General features: G+C 27.6%; 1 protein-coding gene and 1 long non-coding RNA gene across 2 annotated transcripts; one reads left to right on the top strand and one right to left on the bottom strand.

The window, feature by feature from the left end:
* The first annotated feature begins 198 nt into the window (after positions 1-198).
* LOC149060394 (uncharacterized) lies at positions 199-15047 on the top strand. Its single transcript, XR_016189807.1, has 2 exons — positions 199-327; positions 13256-15047. It is a non-coding gene; the product is annotated as an uncharacterized LOC149060394 (long non-coding RNA).
* On the bottom strand, positions 7829-11361 carry LOC107173550 (cathepsin B-like cysteine proteinase 3). Its single transcript, XM_015524131.2, has 6 exons — positions 11178-11361; positions 9747-9965; positions 9444-9644; positions 8565-8712; positions 8364-8474; positions 7829-8204 (listed from the first exon to the last, which is right to left on the bottom strand). Exons 1-6 carry the CDS (start codon positions 11295-11297, stop codon positions 7996-7998), a joined length of 1008 nt encoding a protein of 335 aa, XP_015379617.2. The 5' UTR covers positions 11298-11361; the 3' UTR covers positions 7829-7995.
* Positions 15048-24415: the final 9368 nt, after the last annotated feature.

Genomic DNA, 24415 nt, shown 5'->3' with positions numbered 1-24415 from the left:
TAGTATTTTATTAGTTTATATTTATTTTTGTATGACACTGCAGTGTTTTATAAATTAAATTTTTACTATATTTTATAATTCTCCCTATTAAAAAAATGCTTATACATTTCTTTTTCGTGCATACTTTAAGTTTTTTAATGCATATAAATGTATATTTCTGAACTTTTAAAGGCATATTTCAATGCATTTTTTACCAGTCTTAAGTTTAAAAATGCATGCTTATTTAGTCTTTTTTTTTAGGTATGAACTTACGCGTCCTGATTATTAGCAATATGACGAGTAGCCCGAGTAGTTATGTGCATACGAGACGTGGGTGCACAGTACCTAGTAAGTGATAATTTATTTGTATCATTTGTATATTTATGTGACTATGTGTAGGTTATACAAAAAGTATGAATTCAATAATTTGCTAAATTAGACAGAGATTTTCAAGAGTACTTGTACATCATTTGGTAATCATCATAAACAGCAGCTAAAATATTAAATTTCTAACCGTTCATTTACAGGAGTTAAATATAGGCAATATAAGTAGCATGTAGGTACTTGGATAGTGTATATTTCGTGAGCATAGATCGATAGTAAATAATCATTATAGAGTGATAATGATTATAAAGTGTAATTTTATTTATTTATTCATAGGCAATTAATTAAATATTTAAGGTACTAATAAAATATAATAACAGTTTTATAATTGTGAAAATAAAGTAATCGTTGGGAAAAAAATCTACATTATTTAATATTAAGTATAAACGAATAGTAATTTTACTAGTAACTTGTAATAGGTTAGGTTAGTAATAAGTATTATTTAAGTTTAAATTAACAAACATTATTGTTTTACGAGAACATATTAGATGTTAGGTACAAATCCAGTAGGTAATCAAATTGTGACTATTGATTTATGCCCATTTGATTTTTTTAAAACTATTCTGTTCACATTCATACTTCTAAGAGTAGATCATCAATTAATAGTCTACATCAAAATCTACTCCCCATCCAATTAACTTAACAGCATGTACTCCTAAATATGTCGTGTTTTCAGTTTTTCCATTAACACCTGCAGTGGACGAAAGTCATAAAACACATTAAATTGTGTATAATATTTACAATACAATCTACAAAGATACAAAATATGGATTGTATCTATAAATTAATCACATTTGTAATTGTAATTCAAAAAGTCATCGTAAATATCAGACGACGCTTCAATAGGCCCGTAAACTTGCACGTCCATTTTTTTGAATAAAGTCGAATATAATGAATTAATGATACGCGTCTCTAACTGTATAATCATAAAATATAATCATGATGATCAGTTAGGATCAATAAACAATAAAGGAATGTCATTCAGGTCAGAGTAATATCATTAGCTATTACTGTTTACAATAGACTTCTTACTGTTCTTAGTTACTTGTGGTTTCTTATACTATTCACGTGATCACTGTTGTAGTTGCAGGTCTAAAAATTCATCTGGATAAAGATAAAAATAACAACCCTAAATTTTATCTAAGATACAGATAAAAGATGAACAAATCAAATTCATCTAACAACTTGATGAAAAATAAAAATATTTCATCCAGATAAATTACAGATAATTTACTATAGAAATTGGAAAATAACTAATTTAAAAAAATATCCTAATCCGTTCTGTATAAGAACATGCGTGTACGTTGATTTTCGTCTTAATTTATGACATGTTATGTTTTACGAGTATGTATCACTAAACACTATATCACGAACATTATTTATTATTTATATTAATTAATAATTTTATAAAGGTAGCGATATAACCGATGCTGAACACGAAAAAAAATAGAAGGCTGGTTCAGCTTTATTTCTCAATAAATAATATTATATTTTATATTCTATGGAAATTTGTTTGACAGTGATTATAAGTGGCATTTATAACTCGACTGTTTTTAAAATTCGTGTTTTAATTATTAGGTACCTACCTACCTATATAAGTATATTTAAAAAATATTTATACCATTTTGAGAAATAACATCAGTCGTGACAAACAAGTAACACCAGTAATATAGGTACTTATATAAATTAACTAGTATATTATTTTATATTTATTTAGGTTTAACCAAACACAGAATGTCAATAAATACCTAAGGGGATTGCAAACAGTCAGTTGTTAAGGAGTTCAGTATAGACAATAATATGGGCGGGACCCGTTCCGCCCAAAAATGACGCTCTCCGTTTCACCCGGGTACCCGTTTCGCCAAAATTTTATTTTTATATGATTTCCGTTTCGCCCAGAGTAGTTTAGACCAATTTAAAATTAAGTTGGAAATGATTATAATATTTGATTATCATTTAGCGTTATTTGAACCGAAATTATTGTACTTATAATTATTAAACATTACCATATCTTTGTTTTTTTTACTTTTTAAAAACACAGCCATTTTAATAAAATTTGTGATATGTTTACACGTCATGTAACATATAGGTACGCACTACGATCAAATCTGATAATCTTTTTTGTTCATTAGGTACTTTTATAAGTTTTAATTATGTAATTTGTTGTATGGTTATGTACCTACCTTTTCTATTAGATAAGATAAGCTACAGTGATGATGCAGCGCATTCATAAATTCGTAGGCATCATATTTTTAGTGCGCTTTATAGATTTTGATCGATTTCAATTCGATAACGACTGGATTTCTTATCTGTTATCGATTCAATGTATTAGCATTTATAAACGATATTTCTTTTGGCTTTATTTTCTTAACTCAATTACCGTAATTTTATTACTAAAGGTTTTATAACGTTCCCTAAAATATAATATTTGACTGAACTATTGCCAACTTTATTTTAAATTGGTCTATACTACTCTGGGTGAAACGGTAATCGTATAAAAACAAAATTTGGGCGAAACGGATACCCGGGCCAAACGAAGACGGTCGTTTTTGGGCGAAACGGGCTGCGTCAAATAATATATGTGCGAGTCATACCGGTGTGTGCGTAGTAAATGATCATTAGTGTTAGTGACACTATCGACAAGATTGGGAAGCGTTGCGAGCGGAGGTCCTGAGAATATATTATATTATTAAGGGTGATGATATCATAATTAGTAATTACACATCTGTTGTTGTATAATAAGGATTTTTTTTTTTTATTGATTTTTATACGAAACATCGGATTCTATTGTAATTTCAATCAGTATCATCAGTCACTTTGCCAAACTAAGGATGATGTTGGAAGGTGATTCTTGAGTTAATTTAAACAACGTGGAATTCTTCTTAGTTAGATTATTTGATTATTTATTATGACAAAACATATATATTTATTTATAACATGAAAGTTGAATTTATTTAACAAGTTAAGTATTCTGAATGACTAGAATAAATTCGGTTTGACTTGAATATTTTCTAAGTTCAGAATATTATTTATAAGAATTTTTCCAAGTTCAATTTAATAAATTAAAGAACAGACTGGCGTGAAGGTGCTCTGGCTGGTCTGGTCAAGTCGCGTCTGAATACAGGCCGTTTCGGGATCTCTTATATAGTGCTACCCTCTACTCCCCATAGTCTACTCGTCCTTGTCGCTACTCTCACGGATGTGGTATAATCATCTAAACTGACGGAAATGCCACTCGCCCACGTACGAGCTAAATGCGCATCCCATGTAGCTGCAGACCTCGATAATTTATGTTAAGTGTGTAAAATTTTTAAAGTTTGATTGGCTGAAATCTACTACCGACATTTTTTAAAAACTTAAACGATCTCCACACAACACCGACAAAGTATATTTCCACTTTTACACACTCTACCTAAATATTGTCTGTATTTAAAATTGTCGAGTATTGCCGGCCATTTATAACTCTCAATTATTTTAAAATCCATTATTATGATTAATTAAAAATATTTTAATAATTTAATAAAATTGCAAAAGACCACTAAATACCTATTAGTAAGCACTCTATAATATGTATACTGTATACACAAGAGACAAGACCGACTAATTAAATAATAACGAGTGGTGACTAAAGCCTTAAAACATGTTAGCATGATTGTTGCGGTATATCTATTATAATATTATCTTATCTTATCCGTCAGTTAGCACTAAAATTAGTGTACGATTTTAATCACTTTAAGTTTGGGGTATTTTTTATGTATAATAACCGAAAAAGTGAGCGGTAATATATCATAAATCTTTTTTTTGTTATTAAATTCACATAGACAAGTGCTACATGTAATTTATTTTTAATTTAGTTAATTTTTTGAGAAAAAAGTTAAAAAAATTATTTTTAATTTTGGAAAAAAATAAAGATACCTATTTTATAGATTTTATTTTTCTAAAAGTTTTGAACTTTCAACATTTTATTTTCATTATTTTCATAATTTTTAATAATTTTTTAGGTTAGAGATAAAACACCAAAACACTGGTTTTTATCCAGACGGCGAGTCCCCTAGGGTTTATCCTCACGGGACACTTTGTATAATTGAAGACCGAATTTTTAGACGTTTCTAGCATTGGAATGTCGTATCCATTCGTTATTATCCGTGGGAATATATTAAATCAGTTTGTTTGATTATTTCAATTGTTAGGCTCATCGATTTTCGGGTTAATAGGTGGGACCTTCTTTGTCTCTAAACAATTCAAATACTGCTAATAACTGTTTCTATAAAAAAAATTTAAAAAATGGAACAAATGATTATTTACTTCGGTATTATATGCATACTTTTAGTTATTATGCTTTATTTATAATTCTGATGTGTAAATTATAATTTATAAAGATTTTTGAAAACCATGAAACATAATATATAATAAAAAAAAAATTTGAAATCCCAAATACCATTTAGATTCCGAGTGAAGTAAAGAATGTATTTTGTATTTGTATCTAAATAAATTATCGAAAAACGTGTTGATATCTATTCTTTTATTGTCAAGTGTGTTTGTAAATATTGTTCAGTCCTAATTTATTTCCGACGTAAATTTTCTCTATTTATTTAAACACTTGACATTTAACAGTTAATAAAATAAATTATAATAACTAAGTTTCCATTAGTCAATAGTTATAGTAATCATATAAGTTATGACTGTTTACACGTAGTATAAAGTGTATGATGAGTTCGGTATATACTAGGTGTATATTATAGTTTATGATTTATGTGATGATTTCAATAATTTTGACATACTTATTAGCTATAATTAGCTATTATGAATTCAGCTATAAAAAAAACTAGCTACACTAATAATTACCAAAAATCTACCAAAAAAAATGTCTAATTACTCTAATTAGTTATACCATATAATCATTAATCAGATAGAAATACTTTAAAACCAAACGTTTTATTGATTCTGCAATGGTGGTTTTTTTGTTTTAAATGTGGTTAGTATGTCTTAATGTTTTCACGTTTTGTCGTTTTCATCAGTGGCGTATTTTGGGCGATTTCTCGGGGGGTGTCAACATTTATTGTACCTCACAAACAAAATTTTTAGTATTATTTACTAATGTAAAAAGACATTGAATTAATTTTTTTAACAAATTAATATGTTAGGAATTTACAAGAAGTTTTAAATTTGATAAAAATAGTATACTATAAAATAAATGACAACACTAATGTCCAATATATTAGGACTATTTTTTAAATGTCGGGGGGTGTCAAGACACGGAGGACACCCCCCCCCAAAATACGCCACTGGTTTTCATTATCAACATCATTGGATCTGTTTTTGAAATAGTTTTGTTCTTATACGATTTAATACGTCATATGAATTTGATTTTAATTTCGAAATCTTACTAAATTGTTGTGGTCTATACAAACAGTGTTAATTGTTTATCATACCGGTATTTTCTAAAACGAGGGCATTCAAAAAACAAAGCCGATAAACCTAAAGTTCTAATGCTGAATAGTTGTTTGTGTGCAGGTAACAGTTTTTTGCACCAAAAGAAACCGAATGAATATTACCATTATCATTTCTCTGTTGTAAAATTACACCTAAACTCAATAAATACGACACTGTTACTAAAATAGTGTCAGCATCTCCGTAGTAATTAGTATTAGTGGCACTATAAATTTATATTGTAGTTCATTAATTTTTTTCCATTTTATGCTGTCTTTTCTTGTTTTTTTTTCTTACTCAGTTAAAGGAAAATCGATTTAAGCAAAATTTGGGATGCACCGGCGAAAATAATTTGGCAATACTAAATAACTACGTACCTAATTGATTTATGTTAGTCTGAGAACTTACTTGTGTAATTGCTTAAGTCCCAAATCTGTCTCTGTATGACCGATACCTTTGCAATCAATTACATTGTTTAAAATGTTTAACGCCTTGTACCCAAATATACGTTTTAAAAATTTTAATTTTAAATTATGTTGTTTAAATCTTTCCAGAGTTAATTTTAAAGAATATAAGTGGTCATCAAAAAGTTTTTCGAAACATGTGCAATTATCAATATAATTTACGTTAATTTTTTAATTTAAGTTAGATATAGTTTTATCTATAGCTTCTTGATATTTACAAGGACCATTGAAAATTTCCATTGGAATAAGTTTAAATTAATATTTCCCGGTTGTATTGCAAAACGCTGTTAGCTCTTTAGCTGTTTCATCTAACTTCAACTGATGGAATCCTACTCAGCGTTTCCACCAACCGTACGTGTCCGCTTTAAGCTGTCGCTCTCTTGCATCGTTTGGAGTGCAGTTTGTTTATGTTTAAGAGGTCTCGAGTACTCGACCTCGGTGTGTGATATTTAGGGCATAATATATAAGAAATATTACAATTAGAACTATTAACTAGTTTAAGTAAACAATCCATATTGTGTAACAGGTAAAATACCAAAACAATTATGTAATTGCGTAATACAATAACAATTAGTATAATTTTAAGCATAGTCGGTAAGTATAATGTAAGTAGATTAAACTTAATATCGATATTACCGATAGTGTTTCGATTGTAAAATTTATATTTAAGGAATATGTGAAGACAGAAGAGGGGTCAGTTATTGGTGGTACTCGTGTGACTCGATTACCACTGACCACCAGTGTCAGAGCACTCAGAGCCAGGTTGTGATTGTGTGACTCGATCGCCTCTGGACGTCAAAATGTTTAATAAAAGTGCTTATAATTAATTTGTTCGTTTTATTTATGTACGTCGGTGTATACGACACACTACAAACCATAAAAATGCATTTAAAATGGCAAAAATTATACTATAAAATGCACCTAAAATGGTTTTTTATTTAATTTTTATATTTATATTAGTATAATATAAGCATTACAATTTATTTATTTAGTAATAATAATAATAATAATTATTATTACAATTATGACAGTTTTTTTTTATTATAAATTACTTATATGATATGAGAGTTACCGATTAGGGATTTGGCGAGTCGTTTTTGTCATCCTCTGTGGGTTGAACCAGTCGTCCATGGAGTCCGGCCCTCTTCCTATTTGTGTCACTCGTCGACTACCTGGGGTCCGGTTAGGCCATACTTCGACGCGTAAGAAAAACTTTAGTCTGCATATTCGTTTAGACCACACTCAATATGACAGCATACATTAGCCGTGATCAACGTAAATAGTAATATATTACTATAATATACGATATAAATTACGACAATATGTGTATTACCTAATAACTATTTTTCACGCAATTTCGTTTTAGCCTAGGGCTTGAGATAGTGAGGTTATAAAGGCTTTTTGTTATTTTTTCTCGAATACTTATTTATGATTAAACAAATATTCAATTTTTAGGTAGGTACTACATATTTAAAATTTTGTACTGCACACAAGTCATAAAATACCACATCTCGTTATTACAAGTTAGTGTTGTTGTAAAAGTAAATAAATAAATAAAAAACCAAATAATATTTATGGCCTTAAATTCGGTTAATGTAATTATATTATTTATATCTGGTTCATTATAGGTTGACAAAATGTATATTTTGTGTAAATAAATTAATAAAATCGTTGAATAGTAGGTAAGTACCTAATAGTATTAATGTGTATTTTCATTCACTATAAAATAGTTGGTGTCTTAAACCAAAGGCACGCCTGCTGTGCACGAACTTTCAATTCCACATTCATTTGTGCCTCTAAGTATTTTAAACAACCCATTGGCTCCCCAATTTTCACCCCAAGAATTGACCATCAGCCAATACGGTGTACCTTCCTCTACGCCCCATCCGATCATTTTAACTGCATGTCCCCCTAGGTACGATGCATTTTCGGTCCTTTGGTAAACTCCTATAAAAAATATCGATTATATTATACATGGTGGAATAATTTTTTGAATATTATGAAATTTTCATCATGAAAAATTATTTATTATGAATATATTATTAATAACTAAATGTACCAGTCTTGGTAACTTATGTTAGTGTTATGAAATATTAAGTTGATTACCGGATTCGTAATTCGGAAAATCATCGTAAACATCGAACGTCGCTTCAATGGGTCCATACGTCATCGTGTCTTTCTGCATACTGGTGTTGCTGAGATAATACGCATCTTTCGCTGGATATACATACGAAGTAGTATTAATTTTGTAAAAAATCAAACAATCAGTCTTACAAGAAATGTTTGAGTGTGGTTATTTAGATTTACTTTTGTAATGCCCTTTTTTATAATCTACTGTTGTGTCACCATAACATTTCTTCGAACATTTATGATTACGTTCGGTAGGCTGTCCCGAGCATGAATTATGTCCCTCGTCGTCTCTCACGCAAGGTGGTACTTTGTACGGTTGGCATCCCTACATATTATGATATATTATGAATTAACGATAATTTAAATTTGAAGACCATTCTAAAGTAGAATGTGTATTAACATATTTTCTGTTAAATTATTCAAATTACTTATTGACTATTGTTATACAGGCTTTCGATAAAGTTCAAACAGGCAGGGTCGTAGGGATTTATAAAAGAAGAAGGGCTAAAGTCGGTGGTTTGGCCAACTCTAAAAATTAATCAGGAACAACTCATTTCTGATATCTTAATGAAGCCATTTCATCATTAGTTTGTTAAAATGTTCTGAATATATAAGTAAGCAACAAATTCGAGTTGTAATACTAATTATGAAAAAGATATTCATTACCATTTATAGGTATAAAGAATTGTGTGGCAAGTGCAGAGTACCGATCTGTTATACAGTAGGTGTCTTACTGTGTCTAAGTGGAACACTGTAAATGTAATGCAGGGGACGTGATCGACTTAGAGGAATTTTTATGCTGGAGAAATAATAAAATAATAATATTATTCATCATTTAATAAGGAAGTACAATTATTTAGTACCTACTAACATGGGAATTCAGTCTCCATCACCCTCAAATTTTTATCACATTTTTTTCAGATCAATTGGTCATTATTTACAGTTATTAAAATGAATTAAAAAAATGTTGTTGTGTGTACTACTCCCCCATTGGTTTGCACCAAAATTAATGTAATATAATATAATTATAAATTTAAAATGTATTTATTATTTTACTTCGGTAGTGTTGTAGTTGCCTCCGGTGACAACGCCGTGTTTTTTGAAATATTTCCAAGCTTTCAATGGATAACCTCCATTACATCCATCACCACATCGCTTACAGCAGAATGTCAGCTCTTCAGCGGATAAGAGTTCATTGACTTCTCCATCCGTCGCTATGCATAGTCGATCAGCAAACGCTCCAGTGGTACCATGAGCCTATACATTAATTTAACAAAATATTATTATAGTACAACGTATCTAGTGTTTTTGATGGGTGTTTGTGCAATAAATGTATGCACAACAGTCTTCTTTCATTACCCAACAGGATCCACAATTTCCTTGGTTACGGACTTTCCCAATTGTTTTGCAATGTTTCCATTGTGATCTTGCGTCGAAAAATTCTGGAACTTCACTATCATCCATGTATAAATTATCATTTTTCTTGATAGGACTTTTAAAAACGTCTAAGAGACGCTTAGAGCCTAATAACCGAACGATTAGTTCTTTTGGAGTATTTTCACGAAAATTTTGTTTAGCCTAAAATATAAAAATAAAACAATTTTATAGTGTTATAAAAATGTTATTTTTATAAGTATGCTATATATAGTTTTACTATGATGAATAATTGTATTTTATTTATATTTGATTCTACAATGATGTGTGTTTTTTTTTGTATTTTTATTTTTTTTTTTATCTGTCATCACGTTTTGGGGCAGTAAAAAAACTGTAAAAGTGCTTCGATTTTCGACTCCTGTACCTCGTTTGATCAGAAACTGAATCTAGTTGGTACTTTGGGGGGTCAAAAGTAAAAAATTCTCAATATTTTTCTAAATAATCAGAATAAACAAACTAAAAATTAAATTTAAAAAAAAGGAATTTTTACACACAATCAATTTTCGATCAAATCGATTTTGGTTTTTGATGTAACTTTAAAACAAATGACCATAGATACATAAAATTTTCACCGAATATTTATACAAGTATATTTTATTTTCAAAATATTTTGATTTGTTTTGAGCTGTTTACTGACATTTTAAATTTTCAAATTTTTTAGTTTTTTTTTTTCTATAAATATCAATAAAAATTTATTTGTTGGGTAGAAAAGTTTTAAAATTTAATAGGTACATTTAATACAATGCTTCCAAACATATTGTTACAATAGCAGTTGAAAAATATTAAAAATACATAGGCACGATTTTTTTTTTTATAGCATTTAAAGTTTAAATTTTGACAATAAACGTAAAAATCACGAAACTACGCAAATTATTTTATGTTAAAAATTCATAAAAAATATTCTTTGATTTGAAAATTTTTAATTATCTGAAATATATCCTAGATAGATAATCCGTCTCCGCTCAGAATCGTTTTTTCTATACAATGATATAATATCATTGGATTCAAATTTAATTCCATCCGTTACAGTAACCCACTTGTAACCTACTGAACAGCAGAGTGACATCCACGACTTACCCGCTTTTTTTTTTGTTTATTGAGGGTTATGCATCACGTCTAATCGTCTATTTTGTTTTACATTTGATGTATAAGATTAGTTTACTTGCGCGTAAAACCATTTAATTGTATTAAATAAAATCTTATAAAAATAACTTTTACGTAATATATACTTTTTAAAAATTAATATTTATGACCTACACATTTACATACATAATATATTACTATGTTATTATGTACATGCATTCATAGTAAGTTAAATTAATATTGTGTATTAAATAAAAAATACGTAAATCTTACCTTCCAAGTCTTAGCAACTTTGTTAATTTTTTTTACATAATCTTTACTTAAGAAATGTGCTTCTTCTGTAAGGTAAACACTAAGTAATACTACGGTTATCAAAATTGCAAGTTTAGCCATTATTTTTTAGGAAATAAAAAAAAAGTTTAATATCTATCCACACATATATTGCGGATCACTACAATAATAAAATCGGTGAAGATAATTTATATAGTTTTCCTACAATCTAGTTTTAGAGCATGACTCATAGGTACACATTTAAACAATATAAGTAAGAAAACACTTATTTTAACAGCGTTTTATAAATCTTATCGGATTTTCTTTTATTATTCAAACAATGCTATCAGTAATGTGTATTATATATTACCGATCGAATATAACTGCTAATGGATCTTTAGAACGCAAAAAAAAAAATAACTATTGTATAATTAATTATTTTTGTATAGATTTTTGTCAAAAATATTTGAATGTTCACTGGCTTATTCTCGTTGGGTTTTTCTCTCCCATATTTCTACATGTAACGTTCGACTCCCTCCTGCATCATGATTTAAAAAAAAACATTTTCATTTAATATGGAATTTGTATACATTTCTATTTGTGGGCTGAAAAAAATAATTTGTTTCCAAAGGAATTATTTAAATATAGTGTGGTGGGATTATGGTCTATAAAAACTTTTCAAGAACTATCTCTCCCAAAAAAAATATATTTTAATTTATTGAAAATTTCTTTCGACGTTTCAGCCCCGAAATTTTTTTTTACTTTTTTTATAGGTACGTTTGAAATTTCCCCAGTCCTCTTAGAGACTTCTAAAAGGTTTGGGAAAAGTACGTCCATAAGTAGCAAACCTATATTATTTCATCTATATAGTTATTCCAATATCAGGACTAGATGGGACTTATCAGTTTTTTCTGAATGGCAAACGGAAAAAACATCCCCGGAAAAAAGCTTCGGTAAAAAAGTCCCACGGAAAAAAAGTCTCCAAATTAATATTTTATCGTAGATAATAATCAATCGTAATATTATTATTAATTATCGTATTATTAAATCGTAATAATATTATTTAAAAATATGAAAATGCATTTGTTCAAATATAAAATATCTGTTTCTTATATTTTGACCTATTTGCTTTAAAAAAATTAGGAACATCTGCAGATTTGTCTTCATCAAAGCGTCGACATAACATGTTCAATCGAACTTCAATTTTTTTACCAGCTTTTGTTTTTTCCGATTAATTTCTTCTAATTCAGCCAATGCCATTCTTGCCTTGTGGTATTATACTATTATATTATTTTCAGATCTTTTATATTTGAATAATTACATTTTTATATTTTTAAATAATACCATTATATGTTTAAGATATTATATTATTTTCAATAAATTTAAAATGTACCTAATTATGTGTATAAATACTAATCTACGATAAAATATTAATTTGGAGACTTGTTATCCGTGTGACTTTCTTACCGGGGAATTTTTTTCCGGAGACTTTTTTCCTAATATCTTTCTGAATGGATTAATAATATATGTATAATAATATGTAATCAAATATTCTTCATATATTTTCATGAAACAATCGAGTTAAAAATGTTTTTATTTATTTGAAACACATAATCAAAATCTCATTTATATAAGTTTTTGATGATCAATTCTACAAAATTCTACAAAATAACAAAAATTTATAATTTATAAAAATATTTAGTCATTTTTTTTTCTATAATCGTTACTTTAAAATATTAACGAAAGAAATTGAAACATTTTATTATGTCTTAAATTACTATTTTCTGTACATAATGAAATGTTAAAATATTTAAACTTATTTTAAGCTCCTTATATTATGCATTTGAGAATGTCTAGTTTTTTTACTATTAGTAATGATAAAATGATTTTTAGTCAGTAAAAAAGTTTCAAAATTAAATTACATAAAATACATGATATATACAATAAGCAATTTAAAAAAAAATGTGGGCAAGACGGGCAAGTGGGTATCGTTCTGAGGTGGTTTGTCAGTGTAGGTTAAGTGTAGGATTTATTATATTATTATATTACCTTTATTTAATTTATAATGTTTTTTTTTTCAGTTATTTGGAGCAAAAGTCATGGAGAACCGCAGCATTGGGTTTATTAACCTATTACCCAATGAATAGGCTAATAGGAATATATTATGTATTAACGAATAAATTAAAATCATACAAATGTATAGATTAACTATTACTGAATTTACCCAAGTATAAAATATTCAAAACAGTTTCGATCACCATAAAATCAATAAGTTACTTAGTTTTATTGTATAGATAATTATTGTCTTTTTTATTCTAATTTTTGCTGAGAAACGAGAAAGTTTAGACATTCAGATATTTACAATGATAACTTCAATAAATCTCCCTCAGTTGATATATTTGACCGTCGTCAATTGGATTACATTAAGTTACTAGGCTTTTTTTTTATCAAATAAAAGTGACAAAATACATCGATCATTTTCATACATTTTTCTTAAAAAATTGGTTTTATACATATTAAAACAAACTACGAGTATGTATTTCGATTTTCGATAATTATTAAATAATGACTAATGATACACAATATGATTGCATCTAAACATTCTAAACCACTCTATAATGTCATTTAATATTTTATATAAATAAATAATACAACTTCAATTTTTAATTAATTTTTTTAAATAAATGGTTGATCTACCTACAATCTGTGCAATGCATAATAACTAGTATTATTAATTTTAATAAAAAATATATATATCTTATACTATTGGCTTGAAGGATATGAGTTAGGTATGTCATATAATTCATAATCAGGAATGTGCATTATTTTCATAACAGTTATTCATTTTTATCATTTTAAAATAAATTTTATTTATTTATTTTAATTAATGATGTAAGTCAAACATGCGATATAATCATAACTAGCTATACGTATTAATAAAAATAATTTAATTAGTTTAATTGTACATATAACAACTAAAATAAAATAAAAGATAAGTAATAATATATTAATGTAATATAATAATATATGTTATAGCCTAAAGGTATCAGGTAACGTAATATAATTAAAAGTAGGTACTTGAACAAAGAGCACTTTATTAATAGGTTTCCCATATTCTATAGGCAACCTATTACTAAGAATAGGCTAATTACTGGTGTACAATAATTTAAACGTTGGGTATATTGATGCAAATTTGAAAATTGGATTACTTATTTATTACGTTTGTCAAACCTGTGTATGACTGGAGTATCTACCTGACTCGACATTTATATTTCTATAATTTTATGAACTGTCTAATGAAAATATAATTGGTACCTACTTCTGACTCAGATGCATTGGTAGCTGAAATAAATTTGTTACAAAAACCTTAAACAATAACAAAACAAATTGAAGTTAACTTATGGGCATTAAAATGCTTTACATTTGGCTTCAATGGTCTTGATAAACAAAATATTTTTGAAGAATTTACTAAAATCCTAAAGAAGTTTGCAGTTATACCAGTCCCAAGCTGTAGGTACATGTGACTATGTGAGCGATCATTTTCTAAATTAACCTTAGTCAAATCTAAGTTAAGAAGTATTATGCTCCAAGAAAGATTAAATGCATTGATGTTTGTAACTGTAGATCAAGAAATGGCTGTTGATTTAAATCCCGAAGACATTATTGATGATTTCAAAACCTCTACCAAACGCAGAATGATGTTATGATAAATTATAATTTTTATTAAATTTATTTTTTTGTTTTTATTCATATAATGTTTTTTTTTTCAAGTTGTGTGATAAACTGTTTTTAACTATTTTAAGTTATTTATGTTATTTTTATTTTGTATTTATATTATTATATTTGACTTTTAATAAAATTTTTTAAATTAAATTGTAAGGCATTTCAATATTTATGTATCTATTTTACCAGAATTGTACATAGGTACTAAAAATAAATTTCAGGGGGAGCCAGTCAAGGCCGGAATACGGTGCCACCAGTTACGGTGGCTCCTAAAAGAGGGGATCTCCCTTATCCCCCTCCCTGTATCAGCCATGGCACCAGTGGCATCCTTCTGCATACCCCGGAAAAAAAGCCTGCGCACGCCTATGCTTCTGAGTAAGAACAGAGTATTCGTCTATATTTATTATGTATTGATATTTGTTTTTTTTTATATCAATTATCATTTATCAGTAATAATATTATATTTCCAATCGGTTATTTATGTAATGAAACTATATCAATGATACATCAAATTTTATTTATATATATTATTATTCATCTTTTAAAATATTTAAAAAAATTTCAGCTTTTCAACGTGTACTGGTTCATAAATTGGATAAATTGTCTAATAAATTTTGGATAAATATTAACTATGATAATATGAAATTGGACGTATGTAGAAGTGCGTGATCGTAATTAACAATATTTATAATAATTAATAATTATATACGTGTCTAATATATTATAATATATAGGCGGTGATTCACAAAACATGCTCATCCCCTTTTTTAGATTCTGAGCGTGGCGATAAATGTATTAATTTTACAATGAAGTGTGATTTTTTTAAAATAAATACATTTTTTTTTTTTTGTCAGTGTATACGATAAATTGTCAAAATAATGCTTTGATTTTCAACCTCATTAGCTTTTCCGGTTGGAAAGTGAATCTAGTTGGTGCATTGGGGAGGTCTAAATTTGATATTCCCAGTAGTTTTCAAAAGCATCGGGAAAAACAAAAAAAAATTAAGGAAAAACGGGAATTCGTACGCAATAGTATATTGTGTGGCAAGGGCGGGAAGTGAGCCATTTCAGTCGCGGGCGTCGTGTGCCGCATTTCGCCCAAGACTGAAATGGCCTTCCCGCGCGAGCCACACATACTATTTTTTGTCACGCCCCTGCGTTCATGGAAAAGGTTATGCAGGGATCTATGCAACAATTATAGACTATTCTACAAATACAATTTCATGGAAGACATTTACTAACGCATCGTTCGACGCACTTATCTAGGAACAGTGCAAATTAAATATGTTTAAATGTTTATGCGTCATGCAAGGAGGTTATACTATACATTTAAGATGTAACCAAAAGTTTATGTTTTGTAAGAACCGTGGTAGGTATACATTTTAATTTCTGGTTGTGCAGGGGATACGCGCCCGGCGGTCGGCACTTTTGGGGATTTCTTCTTTTCCGCCCGGCACTTTTTGGGATTTCTTCTTTTCCGCCCGGCACTTTTTGGGATTTCCTCTTTTCCGCCCGGCACTTTTGGGGATTTCCTCTTTTCCGCCCGGCACTTTTGGGGATTTCCTCTTTTCCGCCCGGCACTTTGGGGATTTCCACTTTACCGCCCGCTGGACGGAAAAAGGACGCTTTCGAACGCTTCAACCGTTGTCGAAAACCAAACTTTCGGTGCAGGCGTGACAAAAAATCAATTTTTGGGAAATTCGATTTTAGATATTGGTTTAACTCTAAAACAATTTACTGTAGACAGACACAATTTTTACCGAATAAACAAGCATTTCATTTTCTATACTTCATAAAAATTTTCAAACTATTTAAAATCTTTTTAAGTTATTTATAGACATTTTCAATTTTCAATCTTTTTATTTTTTTTATAAATGATAATAAAATTTTATTCGTTTGGTAAAAAAGCTCCAAAATTTTATATAAGGTTCCCTATAAGTGACATAATATAATTTTAAAAATATCAAAAATACATAAGCTTGTGTTTTTTTTATAATCACTTATTTTCAAATTTTGACAAAATTTATTAAATTGAAAATTTACAAATTCTTTAATTGTTAAAAATTTATTAAAAATTTAAATTTTATAGCTAAGGATTGAGAATGAAAACAAGGTTCCTCGAAAGTAGTAAATTCTGTGACAAAAAATATTTAAAAACTTTTCAAACACAGTTTTTTTTATAGTTATTTTAAGTTAAAATTTGGATGAAATTATACATATTAAATAATCAAGGATAGCAATTTTAGTTATATTGTAGTAATTTAAAAATATTATTCGTGAAAAATTAAAATTTCTAGAGTATAATTTATATTTTTTTTCGAGTACAATGATATAATACATAGGCGCCCGCAGAAATTTTTCTAGGGGGGGGGGGCAATGTTAGGATTTGAGGATAAATATTATAATTTTACTAGGTGTTTTAAAATTAATAACCTTTTTCATTATACTCGTATACAATATATTATATTTTATTATATTACAACTTATTTTATAATTAATATAGGTATTAGATACATAGGTATAAGTAAAAGGTAAAGGTCACTAATTCTCAAAAAGAAATTGTAATCGTCTCACATCTCTTCCGAAACGATCAACAATTTCTTCATAATATTTGTTATTAATTAATATTTTATTAATTAATCTAATCTACCTAATGTTTTTAATTTTTCTAATGGTATCCTACTATTTTTATAACCACTTTCAATTTGTTGTATAGTATGTAGTAATTTATCTTAAAACATTCAATTAAGAAAATTTTTTTGAAAAAGCCAGGGGGCAAATTCCCCAGCTTGCCCCCCCCTGCTGGCGCTTATGATATCATAGCATTGAAGTCAAATTTAATACTATCCATTACAGTGGCCCACATTTTTAAACTACCTACTGTACAATAGAGTAACATCCAATTACCGGCTCTTAAATAATGTTGTTGTTTAAGATCTGATTTTTGAATTCTTTAATTATTATATTCAATGACAATTTTTTGTACCACTTAAAGAGTGTTCTGTGGTGATACAAACGGTTGTTTTTAAAATAAAAACCCCTTTTATTATTATAAATTATTAAGCACATAATGTTTTTGATAATTCTTATGTATATCGAAAACAAAATTCGAACGAGTAGTTTTCTAGTTATTATATCTAGTTATATTATAACAAATTTTAATGGTCCATGATTATAGTCCGGGGGCGTATTAACAAACCCTCTATTATAGTCTATAGTCCCAGCGTCGTACGTAAATACGCGTATTTCATTGGCTCATTTGAATTTCACACAAACATATTAATTATTATCAATATTATTATTTATTATTATTATTATTATTATCATATTTATTATTATAGTTTACACATTTATATATAATAATATATACTGTATATTATGTCGTATGAATGAATAATTAAAATGGAATATCTATTCATAATTTTAACTAAGTCAGTAAATGCTGATAAAATAAATTGAAGCATTATACACGAGAAATTGTTAGTTTTTAACTAATTTAAATCTAAACTCTACTTTAATTTCATATTTTAGGTATTTTGGGCTTGTTTTTTAATATAAATGTGCTATGCCTTCTCAGAATTATTATTCAAGATAAAAAATATTATTAAAATATGTATTAAGAATGTTTTTTTAGTCTAAAAAATAACAAAAATGTATTTCTGAACAAAGGAATTAGTTTACATCTACTATTACTTCATCAGACACTCTTAAATGTCTGAGTACACCACATGAATTAATAGAATGGTTGTGATTTAATTTCAACTTAACTAATGCACAAATAAGTGGTGTATCTTTTTTTAAAAATCTAACATTTTTATACTACTACAAACCATAGCAGTTGAGTGATCAGGAGAATGCTCAAGGGAAGGGGTTTAGGAGGTTCAAACCCTTCCATGGACCGTTGACAAACATATATGTACCTATATATATTATGTACTTACATGCAATCATAACATTATTGACATCAATACCAGTGGCGTAATTACGGGGGAGGATTTGGGTGTCGTATCCCCCCACCTTTTTTTTTTTAAGATAGATTAACTACATACCTATGTACTTCATTATCTAATAATATTATTATTTTTTTTTTTTATATAAATGTATATATCGAAATCAAATACTTCGGCGAATTAATAGCCTATATTTTATACTTTATAGAAATAATAATACAAAAAAACAAATCCTTTATGCTAGTTGTACATAAATACTTCATACCTAGTTCGTTTTAAATGCAGCCACGCAAGTTTATAAGTATCACTATTGCAATTTGAAAAATTGTAAGTTTTGAGTTTGTTTATGCATTGTGTAGTGGTACAAAAATAAACCACCGAGCAGTAAAGTATCATTTTATCGTGGATCGACGACGATCGAAAGAATATTGTCATATCTGTCCTATCTTATCCTATCCTAATATTTTTCCGTAGTACTATTGAACTAAAAATAACTTATCGATTTGTACACTTAATCGGAATTTATTCCATGTCTCATGTGTACATAAATATATTACATATATTACTCTGAATTCTGAAAGGTGCTTATAATAAATACTTTTTATTTTTTTTTATGGGAGGGAGGGTATAGCCGTATAGGTAAAATGTTAAAATATTTTATCCCCCCCCCCACAAACAGGGCCAAATTACGCCACTGATCAATACCTCATATAAATCACAAAATAAAATTGAACCCCACAATAGAAATTCTTGAGCATGCTACTGAGTTGTATAATACATAAAACAGCTAGTATAAAATATTAAAGAGTTTTTATTGATAAACATTTGAAATAATCATATAAATTACATCTCTTCATTCATTAGTTATTATAGACAATTGTTTTTTTTTTTTTTTTTAAATTTTAATCATTAAAATATATTTTAAATATTAACAATCTTAAGATTTTATTATATATAGGTGGAATGAACAAAACTAGTTTGCATAGATTAGAAGTTGTGGTAAACACTTAAATTAAAATCATACTTAATACCTAATGATCAAATTAAATTAAACTGTCCAAATCTATAATGACTTTGATGTTCTAAATATTAATGGACTTAATTTTGATAATAATATTATACTCCAATTATTAAAAATAGACATCAGAAGCTATACTAGTATACTAGTACTACTAGGTACTAAGGAGTAGCATGGTTAGTGTGTATATAAATATAACACTAGATTTAACCAATATAAAAATTCAATTATGAATTAAGTTAAAATACTGTTTTTGGCCAAAAAAGTGTCGTTTTTGAAGGAACTCCAGGCTGTATGCAGAAAATGATATATCAATTTAAGTTAGTTTAAAACATTAAATACAAAACAATTTGAATTCTAAATCCCAATCATAATGTGCATCTGATAATCTTAATATTTATTTTTTTCTTCTTTCTTATTTATTTTAACTTTATTAGTTTATTTAACTAAATATAAATTAATGTTTATTTATTTATACAACTAATGTAATTTTTCTATAGTTTTTTAATAATGTGCATATTACATTAATATTTTAGATTATGAACTCACTATCCCAACATTACCAACTCACGTATAATAGCTATGCTTATTGGGGAATTGTTAATAGTCAATATATTTATTTTATTTATATTTAACATGTAGACTTTGAAGTTGACGCGGCCCCGCGTAATATCCGTTTGAATTCAAACGGCCTTTACACGGAAAACCGCGAAATCCCTTCTCTTTCCAACCACCAGTTGACGACGGACGACACCGACGCGCGACAAGCGCGTCTGGAACGGTCGACCCGCCGACACGGTGGACCGGTCTTGACTACAATTTACGGAATTTGTTATGGTTTTATTAATTATTAATCAAACAATGTTTACAAATTATAAAAAAAAATTAATATAGATAGCTCATTTATTATATTTTTTAAATTAATTAAAAAACAAATTCTTTTCTTGAATTCAATTTATTTAATTTAACTTATCCAACTATTTTCGTAAATATAAACAATGTAGGTATAAGATATGTAATACTATCGCTCTTAGACTTTAGAGAATAAATGTATAATGTACTCTGAGTAGTGAGTACAGTACTCGGTGATAGATTTCTCAAATGTGAATCTAATATTTACCCATATGATGCTTTTAAATTGCCTATCTAACGCGCCGTTTTAAATATTATAATTTATTATAGTATTATTTTACTTTTAAATATAGAAAATAAAATAATTATTTCTCTACTTTTTTTTTTTGTGCCTTGAATGAATTATTTGTTTGTGATTTATTTTTAATTACTTATGTACAATGTACTTATCTATTATAGATACTTAATATAACCATATCAGCCACCCCCATACATTTTTTCAATAAGCAATCGGTATTTGGAATACGAAATTTACATAATTTTGGCTTTTAAATTCTGATAGTAGTACACTTTGATACAAAAAAACCTAATAATAATAATTATAAAATATTTCAAATATAATAGCATACCAGTTTCTTATATTAATGTGTTGTCTTCATAATCAATATTTTATATTGAATTCCAATCACTATAGTGTAATTAAAACCTTTTGACTTTACCTCTAAGGCTCTAAACGCTTGTCACACTTGGACTGTCCTCAAATGCAGAACATTGGTGGATTTTTTTTTTACTCACAGTTTTGGTAACTGGTGTTGATGATTACATGGATTATATTTGTTCGGACATAATGTATGACATATTGTTAGAATATATTTATCCACAAATATAATCCATGTAATCATCAACACCAGTTACCAAAACTGTGAGTAAAAAAAAAATCCACCAATGTTCTGCATTTGAGGACAGTCCAAGTGTGACAAGCGTTTAGAGCCTTAGAGGTAAAGTCAAAAGGTTTTAATTACACTATAGTGATTGGAATTCAATATAAAATATTGATTATGAAGACAACACATTAATATAAGAAACTGGTATGCTATTATATTTGAAATATTTTATAATTATTATTATTAGGTTTTTTTGTATCAAAGTGTACTACTATCAGAATTTAAAAGCCAAAATTATGTAAATTTCGTATTCCAAATACCGATTGCTTATTGAAAAAATGTATGGGGGTGGCTGATATGGTTATATTAAGTATCTATAATAGATAAGTACATTGTACATAAGTAATTAAAAATAAATCACAAACAAATAATTCATTCAAGGCACAAAAAAAAAAAGTAGAGAAATAATTATTTTATTTTCTATATTTAAAAGTAAAATAATACTATAATAAATTATAATATTTAAAACGGCGCGTTAGATAGGCAATTTAAAAGCATCATATGGGTAAATATTAGATTCACATTTGAGAAATCTATCACCGAGTACTGTACTCACTACTCAGAGTACATTATACATTTATTCTCTAAAGTCTAAGAGCGATAGTATTACATATCTTATACCTACATTGTTTATATTTACGAAAATAGTTGGATAAGTTAAATTAAATAAATTGAATTCAAGAAAAGAATTTGTTTTTTAATTAATTTAAAAAATATAATAAATGAGCTATCTATATTAATTTTTTTTTATAATTTGTAAACATTGTTTGATTAATAATTAATAAAACCATAACAAATTCCGTAAATTGTAGTCAAGACCGGTCCACCGTGTCGGCGGGTCGACCGTTCCAGACGCGCTTGTCGCGCGTCGGTGTCGTCCGTCGTCAACTGGTGGTTGGAAAGAGAAGGGATTTCGCGGTTTTCCGTGTAAAGGCCGTTTGAATTCAAACGGATATTACGCGGGGCCGCGTCAACTTCAAAGTCTACATGTTAAATATAAATAAAATAAATATATTGACTATTAACAATTCCCCAATAAGCATAGCTATTATACGTGAGTTGGTAATGTTGGGATAGTGAGTTCATAATCTAAAATATTAATGTAATATGCACATTATTAAAAAACTATAGAAAAATTACATTAGTTGTATAAATAAATAAACATTAATTTATATTTAGTTAAATAAACTAATAAAGTTAAAATAAATAAGAAAGAAGAAAAAAATAAATATTAAGATTATCAGATGCACATTATGATTGGGATTTAGAATTCAAATTGTTTTGTATTTAATGTTTTAAACTAACTTAAATTGATATATCATTTTCTGCATACAGCCTGGAGTTCCTTCAAAAACGACACTTTTTTGGCCAAAAACAGTATTTTAACTTAATTCATAATTGAATTTTTATATTGGTTAAATCTAGTGTTATATTTATATACACACTAACCATGCTACTCCTTAGTACCTAGTAGTACTAGTATACTAGTATAGCTTCTGATGTCTATTTTTAATAATTGGAGTATAATATTATTATCAAAATTAAGTCCATTAATATTTAGAACATCAAAGTCATTATAGATTTGGACAGTTTAATTTAATTTGATCATTAGGTATTAAGTATGATTTTAATTTAAGTGTTTACCACAACTTCTAATCTATGCAAACTAGTTTTGTTCATTCCACCTATATATAATAAAATCTTAAGATTGTTAATATTTAAAATATATTTTAATGATTAAAATTTAAAAAAAAAAAAAAAAACAATTGTCTATAATAACTAATGAATGAAGAGATGTAATTTATATGATTATTTCAAATGTTTATCAATAAAAACTCTTTAATATTTTATACTAGCTGTTTTATGTATTATACAACTCAGTAGCATGCTCAAGAATTTCTATTGTGGGGTTCAATTTTATTTTGTGATTTATATGAGGTATTGATCAGTGGCGTAATTTGGCCCTGTTTGTGGGGGGGGGGGGGATAAAATATTTTAACATTTTACCTATACGGCTATACCCTCCCTCCCATAAAAAAAAATAAAAAGTATTTATTATAAGCACCTTTCAGAATTCAGAGTAATATATGTAATATATTTATGTACACATGAGACATGGAATAAATTCCGATTAAGTGTACAAATAATTTTTTATACAATGTTGCATTTTTATTTTAAAGAAAATGTGTAAAATGTATAAAGCATAGTCAGATAATGAAAGATGGTGACTTGGGGGGGGGGGCAAGAACAGAACAAAGGTAGTCCTCACCCGAGTCTAGTGATAAGACTATGAAAAAAAATGGCATTAGTAGTCTAACTGGGAAAATTGTAAATACAATATTTATTGTTCAATACATATACATTCATCAAATACCCATTATAAAATAATATTGCTATTATTATAGAACTAATGATATAATGGAACCTTAGCATAATTAATTTTTTTAAATATACTAATTGGAGTTTTTTTCTGTTGCTTTTTTCTTACATTCGCCCGAACTCTATATATAGTTTTATTTTAATATAAGCACAAACATTATATAAGCGTGATATTTATACGAAAATTAAACAATTTAAAAGTTATTTTCAATTTACTCGGCCATTACTCATTAATATAAAACATGAAAACTAATAAAGCATAGTTAAATACTCTTATTATATGTAAATAAGTACCTACTTATATTATATTATTATACTTATATTATAAGTATATACTAGTAAAAATATATTCCGTTAGCAAGCAGTTAAATAAATA

This window comes from Diuraphis noxia, unplaced genomic scaffold, assembly GCF_037042655.1.
Source record: "Diuraphis noxia isolate RWA-SAM2 unplaced genomic scaffold, SU_Dnox_SAM2 contig0001, whole genome shotgun sequence".
Taxonomy (NCBI): domain Eukaryota; kingdom Metazoa; phylum Arthropoda; class Insecta; order Hemiptera; family Aphididae; genus Diuraphis; species Diuraphis noxia.
This window is presented reverse-complemented; position numbering and strand designations above follow the sequence as displayed.

Coding starts and splice junctions, on each gene's coding strand:
- LOC107173550 (XM_015524131.2), bottom strand. CDS start 11,297: ATGGCTAAACTTGCAATTTTGATAACCGTAGTATTACTTAGTGTTTAC. Junction 9,966..11,177: donor AAGTTGCTAAGACTTGGAAG/GTAAGATTTACG, acceptor TTTATATTTTAG/GCTAAACAAAATTTTCGTGA. Junction 8,205..8,363: donor TTTTCCGAATTACGAATCCG/GTAATCAACTTA, acceptor TATTTTTTATAG/GAGTTTACCAAAGGACCGAA.